Here is a 19560-nt window from a genome sequence, read left to right as displayed (position 1 = left end):
ATTGATTTATGATCAACAGATTTAATTTGTGAATTAAAGTATAGTGGATGTACCATTTGAGTATTTACGGGAAATGAAAATAAACGACAGATGATGAGAGTTTGTTATAACGATGCACATTCAAGGTGCGTCATGATCTAACCGCATCTGGACGTGATCGCACGCGCTACGGTGTCGCGTGAAACGGTTTCCTGGAGTGATCGACCCCCATCCCCTGGAAGCTAAGCTAGGAGTCTAGGACGTCACGAATACCATCGTAGCTGTATACGGTATTTGTATTTAGTAATTACTGTACTAGTCTAGCACCTACATACAACAGTATAATACGCGTTGTATACGGCCTCACGGCTCTCTTTCTGTGTATCTGTGTGTTGACGACGACGAAGCTGGCGCGGGAAGCAAGTGACCTGATCCGCAGGGTCCGAATTTACCTTTATGCCCTCCCAGACGACATTAACTGCAGAGATAACCTCCAATTGAATTCCCTGACGCTTCCTTTTTTGCTCTGCGTTCGTCTTCTTCCTGTGTGTGAGCAATCAATCACTTCGTTATTCACACAGGCCTGCCTTTAATGGCCGCCTGACAACCTGCAATTGCTTCCTTTTCGGAATTTAGTTGCTCTCGCCAAACGCGCCATTCACTCTTTCCTTCTTTTGAATTCTCATGGAATTTGCTTGATCTCAATTTTTCATCTTCAGGTAAAAATACGACAGTTTTTGAATTTGTTGGAAAAAAACTGAATGTTGTAAAAAAATTTAGTATTTTTTTTTTAATTTTCTTTTTAAAATTTGATTGAAGCAGTGGTTGGTGAGGCGGTGCGAGTTTAGAGTCAAGGAGCGGGGTTTGAAGTGTCATTGTGCAGTTGATGGGGAGCCGCTGTGTCTTTCCGTTGACAAGCTTGCAAATTGGGTATACATTGCAGCTTAATTTTTCTTTACTTCTTATGGCTAAATTTATGATCGAATTTCTATTTTTGTTCTTCGTTTCTCTTTCTCATTGTCTATTGGTGTTTTGTGTTGATGTCAGTACTCGGTTTAATAGACAGGCTGGAAATTTAGTACATAATATAGCCTGCAGGTGTTGAATATGATCCACGAGTGGGGATGAAAAATTTTGTATATTTGAATTCATTGGTTGGTTAATGTTAGAAACCAGTTGTTTGTCTTGTCTAGCTTGTATACATAAGCAGATCGGATAGTTGTTAATGTTTAAGAACTGTTAGAAATAGGTACTCTGTAATAACATTATGGAATGTCAGTGTTTTTCTTTTTCTTTTCTTTTCTTTTGCCTCTAAGGTGAGTGACTCTTGTTCAGGGGATTTGTTATCTTAGAGGTGGGTAATGGGGTTCCTAATTGTAATTTTTTTTGTGATTCAAAATTGATGTGTGGATTTTCATAGTTTTTTCCTGATTCTTTATAGTTGTGAGCATCTCAAAGGGGTTTAAAGATAATATGTGTAATGTGAAATGGTGCTGTTCATGTCTTGGTTTGATCTCAAATAGCAAACTCACTCGTGTTTTACTGTTTACGTGAGTGTGAGCATCTCATACTTCTATTTTAGATTTAGATTTAAATGGTATACCTGCATGTGTCCCTAGTCTTGCTTCGGGATTTACTCTCTCTTGATTTAGTTTTTGTTTGTGTTTTTGCAGGGATTTGCAATCTTATCTTTCACATCTTAACCTTTTCCTAGCTCATGAGAGTAATAAAATTTACATATTGGTGGACAACCGGCCATGGTTGAAAGATCTCATCTCCCGCCCTACACACTTGTGGCAGTTAATGGTCACCAAGGTACCTAACTACGGAGTATATCTTTTGTATCACTAAAGATCTGCAATTTTTTTAGTAAGTTCAATGGTGGTATTGTGTTTAATTATTATCTTTAAAAATAAAGTCCAGGATGTCCCCGTTTGCAAATACTAGAGGCCGGAAGGACAAACGGGGTACAGGAAATATGCAGGAAATGCAAACTAATTCAGAAGCAAGTACAAGTGAATCTGACAAGGTTAAAAGATGGTTTTCTCTGATTGATGCTGCAACCTTATCCAGGAAAAGGGCACTATTACCTGTGGAGAAATTGAGGAATTCTTTTATATCAAATAGCAAACTGCATAGGACCTTATATGGGTTCATTGTGTTTGAAGTGTCTTGGAATGATGTCCGTGGCCTAAATTATTTAAATGAGCTTCAGGTATCGTTTGTTCATATCCCATCATATGTTAAATATGAAATCATATGTCAAACCACCAACTTTCCTTTGATTGCAGACAGATACATCACTTGCTATAGAGGCTAAACTCATGAGAAGATGGGAATTTGATAGTGTATCACAAGCTGCTAGATGCATACATTTGTGGTTCCCAGGGACAGACACTGAGCAAAGTATTTTGGGAGAATACTTGAATACAATAGGTATGCTTTTTTGAGCATGGTTTGTTATTGTCAATGAAAGTTATTCTACATATGCCTCTGTAAATATATGAAATAATCTATGTTTCTATATCTGCAAGCAAATCAACTCTAAGAAGAGGAATGATGAAAGTGAGGGGAAAAGGCCCTTGCCATCTTTAGCTTTGTTGTATATGCAGATGATAGATATTTAAGTATGCATGATTGTGTAGTCTCATGGTTGAACTTTTCTGTCTGTTTATCCATATTGTTTAAACTGTTGTTTATGACAAAAAGTTGATTAATAATCTTATCTATTTTCTGAAAAGATGAGGGTTTTCAAGATTGTATTATGTATTAATCTTGTAAAACATCCTGTCTTGTGATTTATAGAGTTTCTATAGTACCTTTGCAAAGTCTTATCATTCTTGCACCTTTTATTGAGAATGTACAGGAGAGGTGTTTTATGACGCTGAAGAAAATATTTTGAGGACTAGCGACATAGATGGAAGTGTTGCTACAGTTGATGATATATGTGCCAAAGATGAGACTCCTAGCAGTTCGAATGCAAGTTTTAGTCTGTACCCAGAAACAATAGAAAACAATCCATTCTGTACACCACCTGCAGCTGGACCTTATAAGAGAAGAAAAGTTTTGAAGTCCTGCATTAGATCCGATTTGTTCTCTGAAGAATCATTTTGTGAAACCATTGGATCACCAATACATTCACAAAGTAATTATTCAAGTGAGAGTGAGGATGTAGTTGAAGCTACTGGGTACAAGGATATTTTGATTTTGTTTAGGTTTAATGATTGTGACCTCCCTTTTAAATTGAAGGACATTATCATGTCTGATCTGCGGCTTCTTACCCTATTGGAGACGGGGCTTCCATCATGGGCTATCTTCCTTCAGTCTTATCCAGGATTTTCCCGTCTTTATCGTCCATGGATGTGCCCTCTTGCAAGATTTTTATATGTGATAATCTCAGTAATTACCGTTCTTATAGGATTTTATGATCTATACAAAAATGTGCCTCTTCTTAAAGCAACAGCATCTCATTTGTTTGGACCCCTTTTTGATTGGATAGAAACATGGGAAATGATATCAAGAATTAAGTACTTGGGGACAATGTTGTTTCTTCACAATTTTGAGAAGGCCGTTAAGTGGTTCCTCATGATGACGCGTCCTGTTCAGTCATTTCTTTCATTTCTCACAATGCCAATGGCAGGACCATTACTTGGGTTTTTGGACTTCTTACTTCCTTTCTGGAACATGTGTACAGAACTTGTGGGGAGTTCTTTTTCAATAATATGGATGACATTGGAGACTTCTTGCAGTCTGGTGGGGGAATTTGTTGAGATTCTATTTTTGCCATTCTGGTTTCTTCTGTCTGTTATCTGGAACATTGGTAAGTACAGGCAAACATACTGATTATGGTTATCTTTGGTAAATTTTTTATTTTTTATTTTTCTCTCTTTCTCTCTCTCTAATCAAATCCATGTTTGATTGCAGTGACATTTTTGTTAAACCCTGTCTTTTGGCTTCTATGGGAAATACTCTATTCCCCCATTCGCTTGGTCCTGGGATTGTGCAGTCTTGTCTCTGGTTTATGCATTTGTATATATAGTATAGTTCACGACTTGTGGCTATTTTTGAGTAGCCTTATCCGGTTCACTTCAGAGGTGGAATCAACAGTGACTTCGTATGAGGTTTCCATGTGGCGTTCACTTTGGAATGACATTTTCTCCCGGGTTGGTTTGTTTTTAGTGATTCAATTTCTTTGATTGAACTTCCACTAACCGTTCTGATACTCACCTAGTTGCCCTGTTAACTTTTATTACACATATTTGGTTGACAGATTTTTCGTGCTGTTCGAAGCATTTTTAATGTTCTTGTTGCCGCCTTAACTGCCTGCAACAGGCATCGCCTGAGGTATGGTTTTAGAAATACAATGTGTGTTTGCCTGATTTTTGAAATTTACTTACAGATTACATCTTGCAGCACTTATAATTATGTACAAGGGTTTATTCAAAGATTATGTCGGCCGGGTAAGAGTATCTGCTCCAAAGACTATAGTGACAGTAGACAAATATCTCTGGCTCAAAGGATGGTGAGTCTCATTAAGATTCAGTTCTAGTCGCACTTTCTGAGCTTTCTGTTATACAGTTTTACTTCCATCAAAACACAAATCAGTTATTGAGCTCACAAGACCACCAATCATTATACAAAGACATAAAGTTCATTTTTAATATATTGAAAATGTTCATTTTTTAAAAGTTCATTTTTTTGTATACTATAAGTTCATTATTTGGTACATTACTTAAAAATGAACTTTCAGTATACTAAAAATGAATATTTATTCGTGGTTTACATTGGACATAGGACTTTGATTACATGCGCTATTCTTCTTGCACAATTTCAGTTGGATGATGAGGAAGTCTATCAGCACGGACGGAAATTCAGAAAGAGTAAGAAATGATGTGATGAGAAGGCAAAGATCCTCACAATGTACAGAGTAAACCAGGGTCTGAGGTTGACAGTTTTTTTGTAGAGTTGAAGCTCCACGTTAAAGAAAATAATGTCATACGGAAAATTTATTTAATTTTTATCCCCTTTCCTTCTGTTCTTTAATCTTTTGTAAGTGCTGCCACTATTGTAGCTGAGGCATGTACATAACTGTATATATAGAGGTGTAATTAGTTTATACTGCGTAAAATAAATTAAAGGTTCGAGCTCGAGAAATCATTTTAATATTTAGTTTGAGCTAAAATTACTTTTTCTTTTCTTTTTCGAATACTATGGACTTTATTACAGTGTAGTATCGGGGATCGAACTTGTGACCTCTCGCCGCTTGACCACAAGGTCTTTGGCGAGTTAATATTACTTTGTTTAACTGATTACAGTCAATCGTCAAAGGTGCATATAAAAGGGTTCCATTTCACCTATCTTGACAGGGATGCGAGAGGATGCATGTAAAATAATTAGATACGGAGTATTTAGCAATGAGACTTAAAGAGGTCATTAATATATCTAATTATATGTTTTCGATTAAGCAGAAGAGATACCAAAGCAATCTGTTAGGTCTTGATACATTGCAAGAAACACTCGACATTTTAAATTCAAGGTAGGCTCAGGCCACTTGAGCAAACCATATCATCATTGCTTCAATAATAAACTACTACACAACCCCAGGTTATGCATAACCTACGAAATTCACTAATGTCAGTGAAACTTCAAACATCAACATATGCTATCTCCAGCAAGAAGTATAGAAAGCTTAGAGGTTCCCTCCAGTTTGATGAAGCATTGCATCGATTTCATCACCATCTTCCATCTCCAGCTGAAACAGCCAAGGGAGCAAAATGGCAATGACATGAGCAGATGACAGAAAAGCAAGAATGCAAACCATATGATCACAAATTGTTCTCTTTGCTATGTGAGATGGTGTATCAGGCATGCAAATGAAGTGCACATAAACGTGGGTGGGGGGGCGGGGGGGGGGAAGAGATAAGAGAGAGACCTCATCTGGAGTCTGCTCTGCTCGAAGACGGCGCCCATCAAACAGGAAAGCTATAGAGTTGAAATCAACCGACTGTCGATCACAATATGCATTCATGAGCTTCTTCAGTTGAGTGCTTCTTTTGATCCTAAAGAAGACCTCGTTGCCATCCTACATTCAACAATGCCATTCAATCTTCAGTCAGCTTTTCAACCCTCCTATATCATTACCATTTATTCATCTTTCATGGCAAGATGGATGATGGAATGAACAGATAACACAGCCTTATATCCATGCACTTTTTGTTTTACAAAAATGGATGATCAAAATGAACCAACAAAGTCCAAGAGCAAAGATCCACATAACATTGCATAAATAAGGTACACGTTTAAGAATAATTGAGTAACAAACCATTCAACAAAAGAAACCAAAGTCAAATAAGTTACTAGAACTTTTCAAACCATAGGTACTCTTGTACTATAGAAAACTAAAGTGAATAGAAGGAAAGCAAAAAGCCAGCACAAACGAATCCTATACAACATTACTCCCCAACTAAATGATATTTACGGTGACTTTCAGGGGTAGGATGTACACTAAAATACATGACTACAAAAAGAAACTGCAATCACTAGTTGTGAGACTTGAGAGCGATACAACCATGGTTGAAAAAATCACTAGGCGTCCTAGGCGGGGATTAATCGACGCCACCAGTGTATTTTTTTATTTTTTAAAAATTTGTTTAAGTATTTTCAATTTTTTAAAGTAATAATTATAAATTATATAATTATTAAATATTAACCTAAAAAATATCTAGACTTTGTACAATATAGGGTTATTTCGTTCAAAATGATGTTGTTTTGAGTGAAATAATTAAAAAAACAAAAAGAAGAACAATAGTTAATTGCCCGAGTAGGCGACCTAGGCGGAACTTAGGCGACCTAGGCAGAGCTTAGCTGGCCAGCGGCAGGCGATCGATTGGCACTAGGCGGGGATTAATCGACGCCTAGGCGGGATTTTTGAAACATTGGATACAACTACAAAAAGTTAGGAGGTGGTGGCATGCATTGGCAGAAGTACTCACAACAGAGAAATCATGTTATACAAGTTCACAATGCCAAAAACAGAACAATGCAAAAAGAAGGATGTGATTCATAATAACGATTCCCTTAGTCAAGTCACGACCTGTGTTCACTAATACATGATTTAAGTTGCCCTAGGTTGCCATAATTCAATAGAAACCAATAACATAATCAGAACAAACTATTGTAATGAATCGACAATGTTACCAGAACAACACAAACCTCACTTCAATTCACTCGCTACTCTCGTTTGAGTTCATAATTTATAGAACGCAAGTAAATTGGTAAAAGCACACACAAATGCAAAAGAGAAAATCAAACAATCAACCACAGATTGACAGATAACCAGAAAGTTGCACCGTAATTTTTCTAACAACAAACCCTAAGTTATCAGGCATATATATACACACAAACAGACGCCTATACATATACAGAGTGGGGGTACGGCAAGAGAACAACCTGTCCTTTGACTTTAAGGTTGATGTGAGCAGACTGATCGCCTCCGGCTCCGGCCCCGGCGCCAGGCTTCTTATCTGCCTCCGCTCCCTGCGACATTCTCTCTGCTCAGTGCTCCTCTCCTCTCCTTGCTGTTCTGTTACACCAGCGAAACTTGGAAACTGAAAAAGCAATAAACGCAAATTGTTACAGAATTTATTTGATCCCCACCATTTTGCTTTAAATCCACGCTACATTTTTTATTTTTTGGGTGGAATAAATACAATCCGGCCCAATGGGCCCAGAATCAAGAAGCCCATTAAATGAGAATCCAATCCCAATTCTTACTACTATTTCTAACGGAAAACAATGAGAAAAAGCAAAAAGCGATTATTCTAATGACAATTATTAGCAACGGGAAAATACAACGTCACATTTTGTTTTTATCGCAAAACGGTCGAGCTTAGTGGGTCCCCGGTGCTGTCATCTAGTGGGGCCACGTACTGTATTTGGTCATTAGTGGGCCCACTTGCCACCGCTCCAATCGCCACAACACTCCTTTATATGATCTATCATCCATCGTCTCCACTGCACTGCAAGTCTGCAATCCACTCTGCTTAATCTACCAATCCAAGAATTTAGCTTAGCTTAGCATGGCGAATTTCGTTTTATTTTCTCCTATTCTCTTACTCCTTTCCATTTTCTCCATTGCAGGTACGCTCTGATCTTCGTTATTATTACTTGTTTGATTACATTTATTTCAGTCTTGAATTAATAATTATTGTGTTGTTTTGCAGATGGTGGTTCGGTCGGAGTGAACTACGGGCGCATTGCTAACAACCTCCCGTCCGCCGTGAAAGTGGTGGCGCTACTAAAATCTCAGGGGCTTGATCGCGTCAAGGTGTACGACACTGATCCTGCAGTTCTCAAGGCGTTTTCCGGGTCGGGGATAAAGATCACCGTTAATCTCCCAAATGAGCGTCTCTACTACGCCGCAAAACGGCAGTCGTTTGCGCAGTGGTGGGTCCGGCGTAACGTCGCCGCCTACCACCCGGCTACTCAGATCGAAGCGATCGCCGTGGGAAATGAGGTTTTCGTTGATACTCATAATACCACTAAGTTCCTCGTACCGGCTATGAGGAATATCCACCAGGCTTTGGTCAAGTTGAAGCTTGATGGCGTCATCAAGGTTTCGTCACCCGTGGCGCTCAGCGCGTTGCAGAGCTCTTACCCGTCTTCGGCCGGGGCGTTCCGGTCTGAGCTTGTCGAACCGGTCATCAAGCCCATGCTGGATTTCCTTCGTCAAACCGGGTCGTATTTAATGGTTAACTGTTATCCCTTCTTCGCTTACGAGTCCAACGCTGACGTCATCCCGCTCGACTACGCGCTCTTCCGGGAGAATCCCGGCGTGGTGGACGCCGGGAACGGGCTCAAATACTTCAACCTCTTCGACGCGCAAATCGACGCCGTTTTTGCCGCCATGTCCGCGTTGAAATACGACGACATCAAAATGGTGGTGACCGAAACCGGCTGGCCGTCCAAAGGCGACTCCAAAGAAGTCGGCGCCGGCGTAGAAAACGCCGCCGCGTACAACGGCAACCTCGTCCGCCGAGTGCTCACCGGCGGCGGGACCCCCTTGAGACCCCACGAAGAACTCACCGTCTACCTCTTCGCCCTCTTCAACGAGAACAAGAAGATCGGACCGTCGTCGGAGAGAAACTTCGGCCTGTTCTACCCGAACGGGAAAAAAGTCTACGACATACCGTTGACCACGCAGGGGCTAAAGGGCTACCACGACAAGCAATCTCCGGCGGCCGGCGGTCACATTCTCTCCAAATCCGCCCGGGGAAAGACATGGTGCGTCGCAAACGGAAAAGCCGGGAAAGAAAAACTTCAGGCCGGTCTAGACTTCGCTTGCGGAGAAGGTGGAGTCGATTGCCGTTCGATCCAACCGGGCTCCACGTGTTACAATCCTAACACTCTTGAGGCCCACGCCTCGTTCGCGTTCAACAGTTATTATCAGAAGAAGGGCGGAGGGATCAGCGCATGCAACTTCGGTGGAGCCGCATACATCGTATCCCACCAACCAAGTACGTATTCTAATTTCTAATGTATCATTAAATTATCAGTACTATAGGTCAAATATGGTAAAAATTAGTAAAAAAGTGAAGTTATTAATTTGGTAATGATGAAGTTTTTTTTTAAATATAATAAAAATTTACCGCGTTAACGTTGCGGAAGAGCTGGATGTCGGGTGTTTGTACGACAGACAGCACGTGATGAGTGTACGGACAACTTTAATGTCACCAACGTCATTAGATTTGTCGAAAAATGGGCAACTGAGTTGTCTTCTTTGCAGATCGCACCCACTAACCAGTGTTTTGTTTGGATTGTTGTGTATTTTTGTTGGTATGTTGTTGACTCAGAAAACTAAAGCTTATTTATTTCTTCTGTGATGGCAGAATTTGGGAAGTGTGAATTGCCCCACTAGAGATTGATGGTGAAAACACAATACTCAGCTCAGATTCTTCTCCAATGTTTTGGTTTGGGATGCCAAAGTGTTACGTATGCGTGAAATATTGTACGAGAAATTTTGAAATTGATTCTTGTAAAAAAATTAAACAATTTCTAGTTAACTATTATCATGTATTTATTAGTTGCGAGTGAATGTTTTCATTTATTTTTTATTTTTTGGGTTTTGCCATTTGATCACTATTAATGTGTATGGCTCTTCTCGTTTTAGGGTTACACTAGGAATATCTCATACTACAAACTCGAAACATTTAAATTAGGTTAGCATATTTAATTTCTTCAAAAAAGGTTAACATATTTAATAGATTAACTAATGCTGTAAACTTTACTTCATTGTTTTATGTTTAATAGTACATAGGCTAAATTAATTAATTTTATGTTAGATGGACAAATTTAACATTTTACAAACTTTGTTCAAAAAAAAAATTTGGAGTACTTAAGAAATTGAAGGTGATGAATTTAGACCCCAGTATCTAAGAATGAGTTTGCTTCAATTTATAGTTTTGCATGCAAGAAACATTTAAACTGCCACAATTTCAATAATCATATTCAATCTATTAGTACTTGTGTGTGTTAGAACTATTATTCATGTTTTTGTGTTGATGATAAATATTAATAAAGTTGACATTTCTGCGGCCGTTTCTCACGCTAGCACTATGTACTGGACTCTGTTCCTCCTGACACTATTTCTTCGCTTTTATAATACTATATGGATTTGCTTTCAAAAAAAAAAATCATCAACACAAAAATTAACTCAATTCTCTATCTTCATACAAAGTATATGCATAATTAACACATACAAAAGTTTATGCTTAAAAAGTTGTAACTTTGATGGCATAAATCCAGATGACTCAATAGGCCCAGCGATGATGAAGGTCCAGAGAAGATAGGTTAGCAACCCAGTCCATGCTTAATTCCACCAATTTAATATTGGAAGGTAATTCTGACAGCAGTTACAAATTAAATGAAATAGTATTATCCTTTGTTTTCTCAAAAAGTTGAATCTCCATGACCCGGCTCGACAAAGTATTTGGAAGAATATATTATCCTCTTTTTTTTTTGCCAAAAGGTTGAATCTTCAATCCTAAGGGTCCTCAGGTCCCGGACCGATAGAGTACTTGAGAGGATATAAATCATAAAAGACTAGACTTTTGCTTGCGCACAAGGAACTCCCTTCCCCACCCCCCCCCCATTTTAAGAGGGGCGGTTGCTCCCAAATAGTTATTATCCAAGACCGTCATCACAATCAATCATACAATATTCTGACCAAATAATTATTCCTTTTATCATTAAAAATTCTTCCTCACAAAGAGAGGTCACTTGCTACTTGAGCTACTCCACCGGGTTAAGACGAGATCTATATATAGACATCGTCATCAACATCCTCACACTCTACAAACAAATTCATACTCTTCCCAAAATTCCATAAGTTTGAGTGATCTATACAAAATTTAAGTGTTCCACCTAAATATTTAGGTGCCCATTTACTTTTTCACCAATTTATTTATATTTTATAATTTGGGTTCATGTTAGTCATCTCATATAAAACTAAGAAGTTTCATCTTGTTCTAAAAAGGATTGATGAGTGAATTGAATATGATTATTATACCAAAAAATCATGAATTTAATTATTATTATTAATATCTTTTCGGTCAAGTTCATTAAAAAAAAATAAAAATAAAACACTTCATCCAATAATAAATCAAACACAAAAAGAGCCAAATTTGTGAGACACGCCATGTTATTCCCAAAGAGATGCATGAATCCGGATCGAGCAGTGTATATATATAGTTTAACGAGTAGTGCGTAGAAGGTAATGGTTAAAATAAAAAAAATAAAAAAAATAAAAAAAAAAAAAGAAGAAAAAAGAGGCGAAGCACTGCACGTGGCTTTGGAATGGCCTCTCACGTGATTTTGCAATCGCTCCCAAATTATTCACACTGCATGCATTGAATGGTCTGCTAACGTGTAGTTGATGAAATTAAAAAGATTTTTTTTTGTACAATTATGATGCTATTGACCACAATTATATAGTGTAATCAAAAAATTTAATTTGCATCACAAGTTCGATTACATCTCATGGGGGAAGGAGAATGGTTGAAATATAACCAAAGTGCATTATATTTTCATTTCATTTTTTTAACCATTCAACACACAAAAGTCAAACATCATACTTAGTCCTCACCACGTTTGGGGTGGTGAGCGACTCAAGCAAAATTTTCTGATTTTAGAGCGCAGAAATTCAAACTTTTCCCCACCCCTCAAATTCGCATCTCCACACATTTTATCATCTTTCAAGAAATTATTATTATATATTTTTCCATCTCCTTTTTCTTCCAATTTTTGGTATTTTTGGCAATCGAATTCCTGACAATGGGGCATTGAATTAGCATTTTTTGGTGTTTTGTTTTCTTTTCTGGCTTCTTAATTCCCAGCAAGAAGCCAAGAAAAGAAGAGGGAAAGAAAATATAATATCAAAATATTGGTTACGAATTTTTTCGTGATCACTCAAAAAAATTTTTAAGATGGCAAGCAAATTGAAGAAGGCGATTGGGGCAGTGAAAGATCAGACGAGCATTAGTATAGCGAAGGTTTACGGCAACAATTCCTCGAATCTTGAAGTGGCGGTCCTGAAAGCCACCACCCACGACGATGATGCGGTGGACGAGCGGTACGTGTACGAGGTGCTCCACCTGGTGTCGGCCAACAAAGTGTACGCGGCGGCCTGCGCGCGCGCCATCGGCAAGCGGATAGGGCGGACGCGGAACTGGGTGGTGGCGCTCAAGTCATTGATGCTAGTCCTGCGGATCTTCCAGGACGGCGATCCTTATTTTCCCCGAGAGGTTCTTCACGCCATGAAACGCGGAGCTAAAATTCTCAACCTCTCGAGTTTCCGCGACGACTCGCATTGCAGCCCGTGGGATTTCACGTCCTTCGTGAGAACATTCGCGTTGTATCTAGACGAGCGGTTGGACTGCTTTCTCACCGGGAAGTTGCAAAGGAGATACACGTACCGGCCCGAGAAGGAGGATTCCATGGGGCGGAGCCGAAAGGTGAACGTGCCGGTCCGGGAGCTAAAGCCCGCGATGTTGCTCGATAGGATTTCGTACTGGCAGAGATTGTTAGAGAGGGCGATCGCCACCAGGCCGACCGGGGCGGCGAAAACGAACGGATTGGTGAAGAAAGCTCTTTATGCCGTGGTGCAAGAAAGCTTCGATCTATACAAGGATGTTTCCGACGGGCTAGCGCTTATTCTCGATAGTTTCTTCCATTTACAATATCAATCTTGCGTGATTGCTTTCCAGACATGCATGAAAGCCGCGAAGCAGTTTGAGGAGCTCGGCGCATTTTATACTCTGTGTAAAACCATGGAGGTCGGCCGGTCATCGGAGTATCCCAGCGTGCATTCAATCTCCCCGGAGCTCATCGAAACCTTGCAAGAATTCCTAAAGGATCCGAACGCCAAGCCGCCTAGTAACCGTTCCGGTTTGCTTCTCTCCGAGCCGCAAACGCCCAGCAGCGCAAGATCCATAAGGCACGACAGCAAATTTGAATTATCATCTACGTCGGAGAGATGGCCGGAAAGAACGTCGACTGAAGAACACAGTACACAACGGTGCACCTCTTTAGAGGATCTTTTAAGTGCCACGGAGACTAACGCCAAGACTATCCCTGCAATTTCCATTGATTTGGAGGCGTATTCTGATCAGTTCGAGAAGCAATCCCAGCAAGATGAATCGTTTAGGCTGAGCAACTCCGGGTCTACAAGATCCCTGCCCGTGTCCAATTCCATGGCGGATCTCTTATTCTTAGATGACTGGAATGCCGACACAGATCAAGAAAACATTGCTATGGAGGACCCTGACGATGATTCTTCCAAAGGATGGGAACTCGTTTTGGCCGAAACCATTACATCATCGTCATCAAACACCTTCAACGAAGAACAAGAAACCCCGGCCGAAGAAAACGGCTCAAGCACGGGTTGGGAGCTCGTGTTATTCGAAACCCCGCCGCCACACCGGCCGGAGACATTGCAACCTAGTAACAACCTAAATCTTTTGTCTTTGAATTCACTGTACAACCAATATCCATTCCCGGTATCCCACCGCTACAACCCTTTTCTCGAGGACGAATTGCCCATAATCCCAACAGGTTTCCCTGGCGACATATTTTCTTCTTCAGCGCCGCCGCCGACGTTTCATGCAACTCCCACATTCTCTGCCCAAAATCCCACGGAAACGCAGTACGAGAATGACCCTTTTGCGACGTTTTCCAACAACCACCAAGGATTCGGCGGACCAAACATGGCCCAACAAAACTATCTTCATGAACAGCAGCTATGGTTGCAACACCAAAACAAGATCATAGCAAAGCATATGGCCTGAACATCATCATCATACTCTCATCTCCATGTACCAAATGTTACAGTGAGTTTATATATCATTGTATGTACATACATTGCCATTTTTCCTCTTTCCTGTGTTCTAACTTCTAACTCTTCTTGCTGTGAATTTTATTAGCTAGCATCAATTTATCTGTATCTCTAACAAGCTTTCATCTTATACATACGGAGAGTTGTGTACATATGTTGTATTATAAACCTCATCAAAGAATATTTTTTACTCTAATTCAAATAGTGCTCTCTTGTATTACTCAGTTTTTTTGTGTGACAAAAGAAACCAGCAACTATGTGGGTACAGTGTGTAAACCTCACATTGTGATCCTATTCTGCAAAATATCATAAGAAGGTAAATCAGACTAAGTTGTTTATAGCTGCTCTAAAGCCTCTACGGCCAATAGGCCGATCCAATGACCAGAAGTTGAATTTGAAACCTTGTGATTACCAAACAAACAGTCTACTATGAAACTTAAATACCAATAATGGGGCATGAAAAGTTGTAATAAATTGAAGGAAATAAGGTTTGTGAGAACACAGAGTAGAGTTTCAACAACAAACAATCACACCAACAGGCCAGGAATGGTCTAAAAAGTATAACAAGGTTCAAAGGTTCCTAGATAGCTAGAACAGAAAATGAAACATGAATCTAGCTAGCTTCCATATAATAATGTCTGTTGTTTGATACGCTGGAAGATGAGATCAGAAGAATGGAGACCTGTGAGGAACACCTTTCCTTCTGCGCTTGCGCCGCGTTTGTGTGCTGCACCCAACTTCATCGTCCGTCGCTTCTTCATCAACCCTAACCTTGTTATCGTTTGCCTTCTTCATATAGCTTTCCACCTTAAAAATCGAAAACTTTATGTCTGTCATTAGAAACGAAACACTTCATGTGTTATATATACATGTAAAATAGGTGTATCCAATGCAGCATCGTATAGTATACCTTGCAAGCAAGACAACAGAAACGATAAAGACGAGGATCATTCAGTCTTCTCCGGCAAAGATCACAAGCTCCACCTTCGTCAACCTGTGACCCGGATCCACAATGCGGCAGCGGGTTTAAAGACACAACCCATTTTTTGTTGCACTTGTACGGCTGCATCTCCATCACCACATAAAAGTGTTTTCTTGATTCATTATATTCCACCATTTTTGTAGTACAATATAATGAATATATAGGAAAGTAACATGTCGGCTCAAACTAAAAATATTAATAAGTTGTTCTGAGTCAGAGTTTTAATAACTTAGCTGGATTACTCTATGTATATTTTAATTTTCTTACACATATATAGTATTAATACTTGATTTTAAAGGGTTTTTAAAAAAAAAGATACATGATTTTAAAGTGGAATAGTTAGGCCCACTGTCAGCCTAATTTTTTGTGGGCTTTTACGGGGCCAGAAGGACTATGCACAATGCAAATAAAAGAAATTTTATTAAATAATTAAATCATGATTCAGCAATAAATAATTTAAAAAATCATTACACATAATATTATATTTAAAATTTAAAAATATAACAAATAATATAAAAAAAAATTATTTAAAAAAGACTTGACATTGGGTTGGCCCATAGCCTATGTAGGCTATGGACCACTGCAGGCCAAGGCCCATTTGACCTACTTTTTGTCATCCTAACCCATTTCACCTGACGAGTGCAAGTGAATATGCAAAATTTGACCCTCTTAACGTCACTATATAGTGTACCTGAATGTTGGAACAGTCGATATGAACCCCCATCTCAGCAAGGGTAACGACATCTCTGTAAACATGTCTGTAAATCTTCAACAACGTATGGGTTTCATGGGTGTCATCGGAGGAGAGGCAGTGCTTGCATGCAGGGACGTCACAGGTTATGCAGTACCAGTTCATTTCATTCTTTTGAACTTCCTCATGAACCAAACACGAGCTGAAGAAAGTCCTTTGCAGGAACAGTTCAACCCATTTTGGCACCTTCTCATCATCATCATCATCATTTTCAACCATTTTTCCCATCAATCGTACACACATTAATATATCAAACAAATTTTGTACCGTCGTCTGACTAATTATTATTATTTTATTTTATTTTATTTTTTACAAATCTTACTAATGTATTAGGACTTCCTCAATAGTAATCGATTTTTGAGGAGATTTTGCATGTGTGATTAGGAAAGAAAGAATAAGGGTTGAAAAAAAAAAAAAAAACCAAATCTGTAAAAAATATATATATAATAAAATTACGCGCCCGCCTGGACGCGAGAGAACCGCCTCACGCAACGTGAGGCGCTTCTCTCTTCCCACCGTGGGTCCCACTTTGACTGCGAAAACCCTAAATTTGCAAGTGCGCCTCTCATACTCTCTGTCTCTTCACTCTTTTTTTTTTTTTTTCAACTAAACACTAATTGTTTTAAAATCTATGCAAAATTCACAAATGTGGGAGTCCCACAAAAATGTGGTATTTACATGGATAAAAAAAACTTGCTACCCCCCGCGCCCCATCAATTCAAAAATCTCCTTCCAAATTTTTCTTATGAAAAAACTCCTCTTGAATATGCCCTAACAAGTAACGACAATGAGAACAACAAATCGTGCCAGCTAAATAAAAATGAGTCATAATACGCTAATTAAACACATTGATTTAGAATTTTTTTTTCTTCAATACAACATAAGGTGAAAATAACAATTCAATAATTTTTTATCGATATAGAAGTAGAAATGTAGCAAAAGAGAGCATGAGACATACCTGTTGAATTGAGTCAGGCAATGAGGTATTCATTTCTGATGTCTTCTACTATACAAGAAAAAGATGAATTGAAAGAAGCTGGCCTAGACTGATCGATATTAATGCCTGACACTCAGATTTTGGAAAATTTAACGTTAAATAATATTGCATATAACAGTAAAAACAAATTAAAATCTAGTCAAGATTAATCGTAATGAATAACGATGATGGGTCCATTTAATTTCTACAAAATCTGATGAGATATATTATATATAGATAGATTTTAATTATCTTCATTGATTCTATTGCGAATATTCATTTATTACTTTAATACTATAATTGTAATCAATAGATTATGGAATTTTTTTTATGGTATCGAATACAATTTGTATAATATACTTGATTATAACGAATACTATATTTATTATATAATTGTAGCGCTTGGTATTATAGACTTTTCAAATATTATATAATCATCGCACTACGATTGAAAGGGAAAAATAATAATGAAAATAAACGATGGGCATCTTATAAGCAAAAATGAAAAATAGTTGAATTCACATTACAAACTAGTTAAATTATGTAAATATGAAATGAAAGCTGTTTTTTTTTTAAACAAACTGTTTTTTTTTTTAAAAGTAAAATGGAGATAATTATGTTTTGGCTTATAACATTTCAAGGTCGGTAACATTTCCCTTCCTCTAATTTACAAAGTATCTTTCAATCTTTATTCGCATAGTCAACATAAATTCTTCAAATAGTCATTACCACCAAGTTATTTATATATTAAAAATGAAAAATGATATAAATAATGATAGCTAACACCATCTATTTACTAAAAAAATATTTTATGAATGATTTAAAAGGCAAATTAAAAATAAACATGTTCACGATCAATATTATTTATTTACTTAATCATAATATACTCTTTGCTCTTCCCTGTTCGCTAATATTTCTCTACTTTTTATTTGTAAAGATAGGTATTTTATCAAACTACTTGTAAATATGGATGGGAGATGAATGTGAAAATTAAAGCACAATATATATATATACTAGACCCTTCATTCAGTTTTCTTTATTATATTTCATCCTCCTTAATAAATGTATGATCAAAACTTGAATTAAAAAAATTTATGATTTTCCCCATCCATATTTTTACACAAGAATATAATTATATTCTCATTAGAGAAAACATCTTTGAAATGCACAATGAACTCTAATAGTGGAAACATTGATTACTTCCTCTTATATATAAAAAAAAGGAAGTAATCAATGTTTCCTTTACTAGAGTTCATTGTACATTTCCAAGATGTCTTGTCTAATAAGAATATAATTGGTGTTTTCAAAAAAAAAAAAAGAATATAATTGGTGTAAAAACATGAATGGTTAAAAATAAAAACTGACATACATTTAGTTGATTATATAATTTATAAAATAAAAAATATATAAAAATAATTTTGTTTTAATTTTAGCCATAAATATTTTTACGATAAAAAATAGAACAAAAGATTGTTATTAAGTGGTGAATTGGATGTAGTAAATTTTGAAAAATCAAATTCACATACATTCAATTCTCCCGTGACATATTTTCACTAAGTGAATTCATATTTAATTTAATCTATTTTTGACAAATGTGGATCATATGGAAGCAAATTTTGCGAATTCATCCTCACCGTTATAAAGATTATAGAAAGTGACCAGTGTTGAGAGGATTCTATAAATAAGATTTAATCAAAACTGAAAAGAAATTATGTTTATAATTTTTTTTAAGGAAGTAATCAATGTTGTACACTTGTACCTTATTAGAGTTTATTGCATGTGCGTTTCCCAACATGTATTGTCTAATAAATTATACAAACATATAAAAATAAAAAATAAAAGCATACCTTTTTATTTTTACTATCCATATTTTTATGGTTGAAATTATAGAAAATTCAGCGTCACTATTAAGGTGTACAATGAATTGAATAAACTTTACTATTGTGTAATAGCTTACAAATCACACAAGAAATGTAAATTACACTAGGAATATACTCTGTGTGATGAGCTAAACCCGAAACATGTTGTCAATAATTAAATCGTGATCTTCTTGTACGAGAATTATACGAGAATTATGCTCTACTTACTCAGCAGCATCTTTCGAGCAATTGTATCTGTATATATGTCTAATTAATTAGAGGAGCAGGCAGGATGCATGCAATGGGTGCATAATTAATGGTTATGGTTTATAGGTATACGTAGCTTTAGAAAAGTAGAAGCATAACAACTCCTTCGGTGGTTATTCATGTTCCATATCAAGTCTCATTAACTTTCTTTTGGGGCTTCCATTGATCAATGAATTGAAGTTGGATCCTTAGCTCATTTCTTCAACAGCCATAAATATGCCCACCAAACACCGTCCTCCTCTACTCCCTCCCCCAACTCCACAAATTTTCTTTCTTTTTTAAGCTAACTTAGTTGTGATGGATGCAACAATACCAAGTGTGAGTATGTGATGTTTTTTTTTTTTTTTTTTTTTTTTT

General features: G+C 37.5%; 5 protein-coding genes across 6 annotated transcripts; 3 read left to right on the top strand and 2 right to left on the bottom strand.

Annotated features, from left to right (window-relative positions):
* The first annotated feature begins 337 nt into the window (after positions 1-337).
* On the top strand, positions 338-5161 carry LOC116011269. Of its 2 annotated transcripts, XM_031250821.1 has the most exons (10): positions 338-698; positions 802-909; positions 1653-1794; positions 1898-2194; positions 2271-2415; positions 2846-3799; positions 3904-4142; positions 4250-4323; positions 4393-4501; positions 4814-5161. In XM_031250821.1, the coding sequence occupies exons 2-10, from the start codon at positions 866-868 to the stop codon at positions 4868-4870; spliced, it is 2061 nt and encodes a 686-aa protein (XP_031106681.1). In that variant the 5' UTR covers positions 338-698; positions 802-865; the 3' UTR covers positions 4871-5161. The 2 variants fall into 2 exon arrangements, with proteins under 2 accessions (XP_031106681.1, XP_031106682.1); XM_031250822.1 differs by lacking the exons at positions 338-698; positions 802-909 and having other exon boundaries at positions 1659-1794; positions 1903-2194.
* A 246-nt stretch (positions 5162-5407) lies between these two features.
* LOC116007648 (small ubiquitin-related modifier 1-like) lies at positions 5408-7593 on the bottom strand. The gene is made up of 3 exons (XM_031248388.1): positions 7429-7593; positions 5912-6061; positions 5408-5731 (listed from the first exon to the last, which is right to left on the bottom strand). The coding sequence occupies exons 1-3, from the start codon at positions 7522-7524 to the stop codon at positions 5669-5671; spliced, it is 309 nt and encodes a 102-aa protein (XP_031104248.1). The 5' UTR covers positions 7525-7593; the 3' UTR covers positions 5408-5668.
* A 410-nt stretch (positions 7594-8003) lies between these two features.
* On the top strand, positions 8004-10116 carry LOC116007078 (glucan endo-1,3-beta-glucosidase 13-like). The gene is made up of 3 exons (XM_031247667.1): positions 8004-8118; positions 8202-9494; positions 9867-10116. The coding sequence occupies exons 1-3, from the start codon at positions 8058-8060 to the stop codon at positions 9893-9895; spliced, it is 1383 nt and encodes a 460-aa protein (XP_031103527.1). The 5' UTR covers positions 8004-8057; the 3' UTR covers positions 9896-10116.
* Positions 10117-12040: 1924 nt separating this feature from the next.
* Positions 12041-14588, top strand: LOC116011180 (clathrin coat assembly protein AP180-like). Its single transcript, XM_031250708.1, has one exon. It carries the CDS (start codon positions 12462-12464, stop codon positions 14319-14321), a length of 1860 nt encoding a protein of 619 aa, XP_031106568.1. The 5' UTR covers positions 12041-12461; the 3' UTR covers positions 14322-14588.
* Positions 14589-15034: 446 nt separating this feature from the next.
* LOC116010087 (uncharacterized protein At3g50808-like) lies at positions 15035-16320 on the bottom strand. The gene is made up of 3 exons (XM_031249351.1): positions 16042-16320; positions 15279-15431; positions 15035-15175 (listed from the first exon to the last, which is right to left on the bottom strand). The coding sequence occupies exons 1-3, from the start codon at positions 16318-16320 to the stop codon at positions 15035-15037; spliced, it is 573 nt and encodes a 190-aa protein (XP_031105211.1).
* Between the last annotated feature and the right edge of the window lie 3240 nt (positions 16321-19560).

The sequence above is a fragment of the Ipomoea triloba genome, chromosome 2, assembly GCF_003576645.1.
Source record: "Ipomoea triloba cultivar NCNSP0323 chromosome 2, ASM357664v1".
NCBI classification, from domain to species: Eukaryota; Viridiplantae; Streptophyta; class Magnoliopsida; order Solanales; family Convolvulaceae; genus Ipomoea; species Ipomoea triloba.
This window is presented reverse-complemented; position numbering and strand designations above follow the sequence as displayed.

Bases quoted from the DNA above. Each gene is read 5' to 3' on its own strand.
- LOC116010087 (XM_031249351.1), bottom strand. From the start codon at position 16,320: ATGGTTGAAAATGATGATGATGATGATGAGAAGGTGCCAAAATGGGTT. The intron at 15,432-16,041 runs GTACACTATATA...ATGGAGATGCAG, and splicing joins TCGACTGTTCCAACATTCAG to CCGTACAAGTGCAACAAAAA. The intron at 15,176-15,278 runs GTATACTATACG...TCGATTTTTAAG, and splicing joins TCTGTTGTCTTGCTTGCAAG to GTGGAAAGCTATATGAAGAA.
- LOC116007078 (XM_031247667.1), top strand. From the start codon at position 8,058: ATGGCGAATTTCGTTTTATTTTCTCCTATTCTCTTACTCCTTTCCATT. The intron at 8,119-8,201 runs GTACGCTCTGAT...GTTGTTTTGCAG, and splicing joins TTCCATTTTCTCCATTGCAG to ATGGTGGTTCGGTCGGAGTG. The intron at 9,495-9,866 runs GTACGTATTCTA...CTGTGATGGCAG, and splicing joins CATCGTATCCCACCAACCAA to AATTTGGGAAGTGTGAATTG.
- LOC116007648 (XM_031248388.1), bottom strand. From the start codon at position 7,524: ATGTCGCAGGGAGCGGAGGCAGATAAGAAGCCTGGCGCCGGGGCCGGA. The intron at 6,062-7,428 runs GTTGTTCTCTTG...TGTTGAATGTAG, and splicing joins ACCTTAAAGTCAAAGGACAG to GATGGCAACGAGGTCTTCTT. The intron at 5,732-5,911 runs GTCTCTCTCTTA...TGGCTGTTTCAG, and splicing joins CAGAGCAGACTCCAGATGAG to CTGGAGATGGAAGATGGTGA.
- LOC116011180 (XM_031250708.1), top strand. From the start codon at position 12,462: ATGGCAAGCAAATTGAAGAAGGCGATTGGGGCAGTGAAAGATCAGACG.
- LOC116011269 (XM_031250821.1), top strand. From the start codon at position 866: ATGGGGAGCCGCTGTGTCTTTCCGTTGACAAGCTTGCAAATTGG. The intron at 910-1,652 runs GTATACATTGCA...GTGTTTTTGCAG, and splicing joins TTGACAAGCTTGCAAATTGG to GGATTTGCAATCTTATCTTT. The intron at 1,795-1,897 runs GTACCTAACTAC...TTAAAAATAAAG, and splicing joins GGCAGTTAATGGTCACCAAG to TCCAGGATGTCCCCGTTTGC.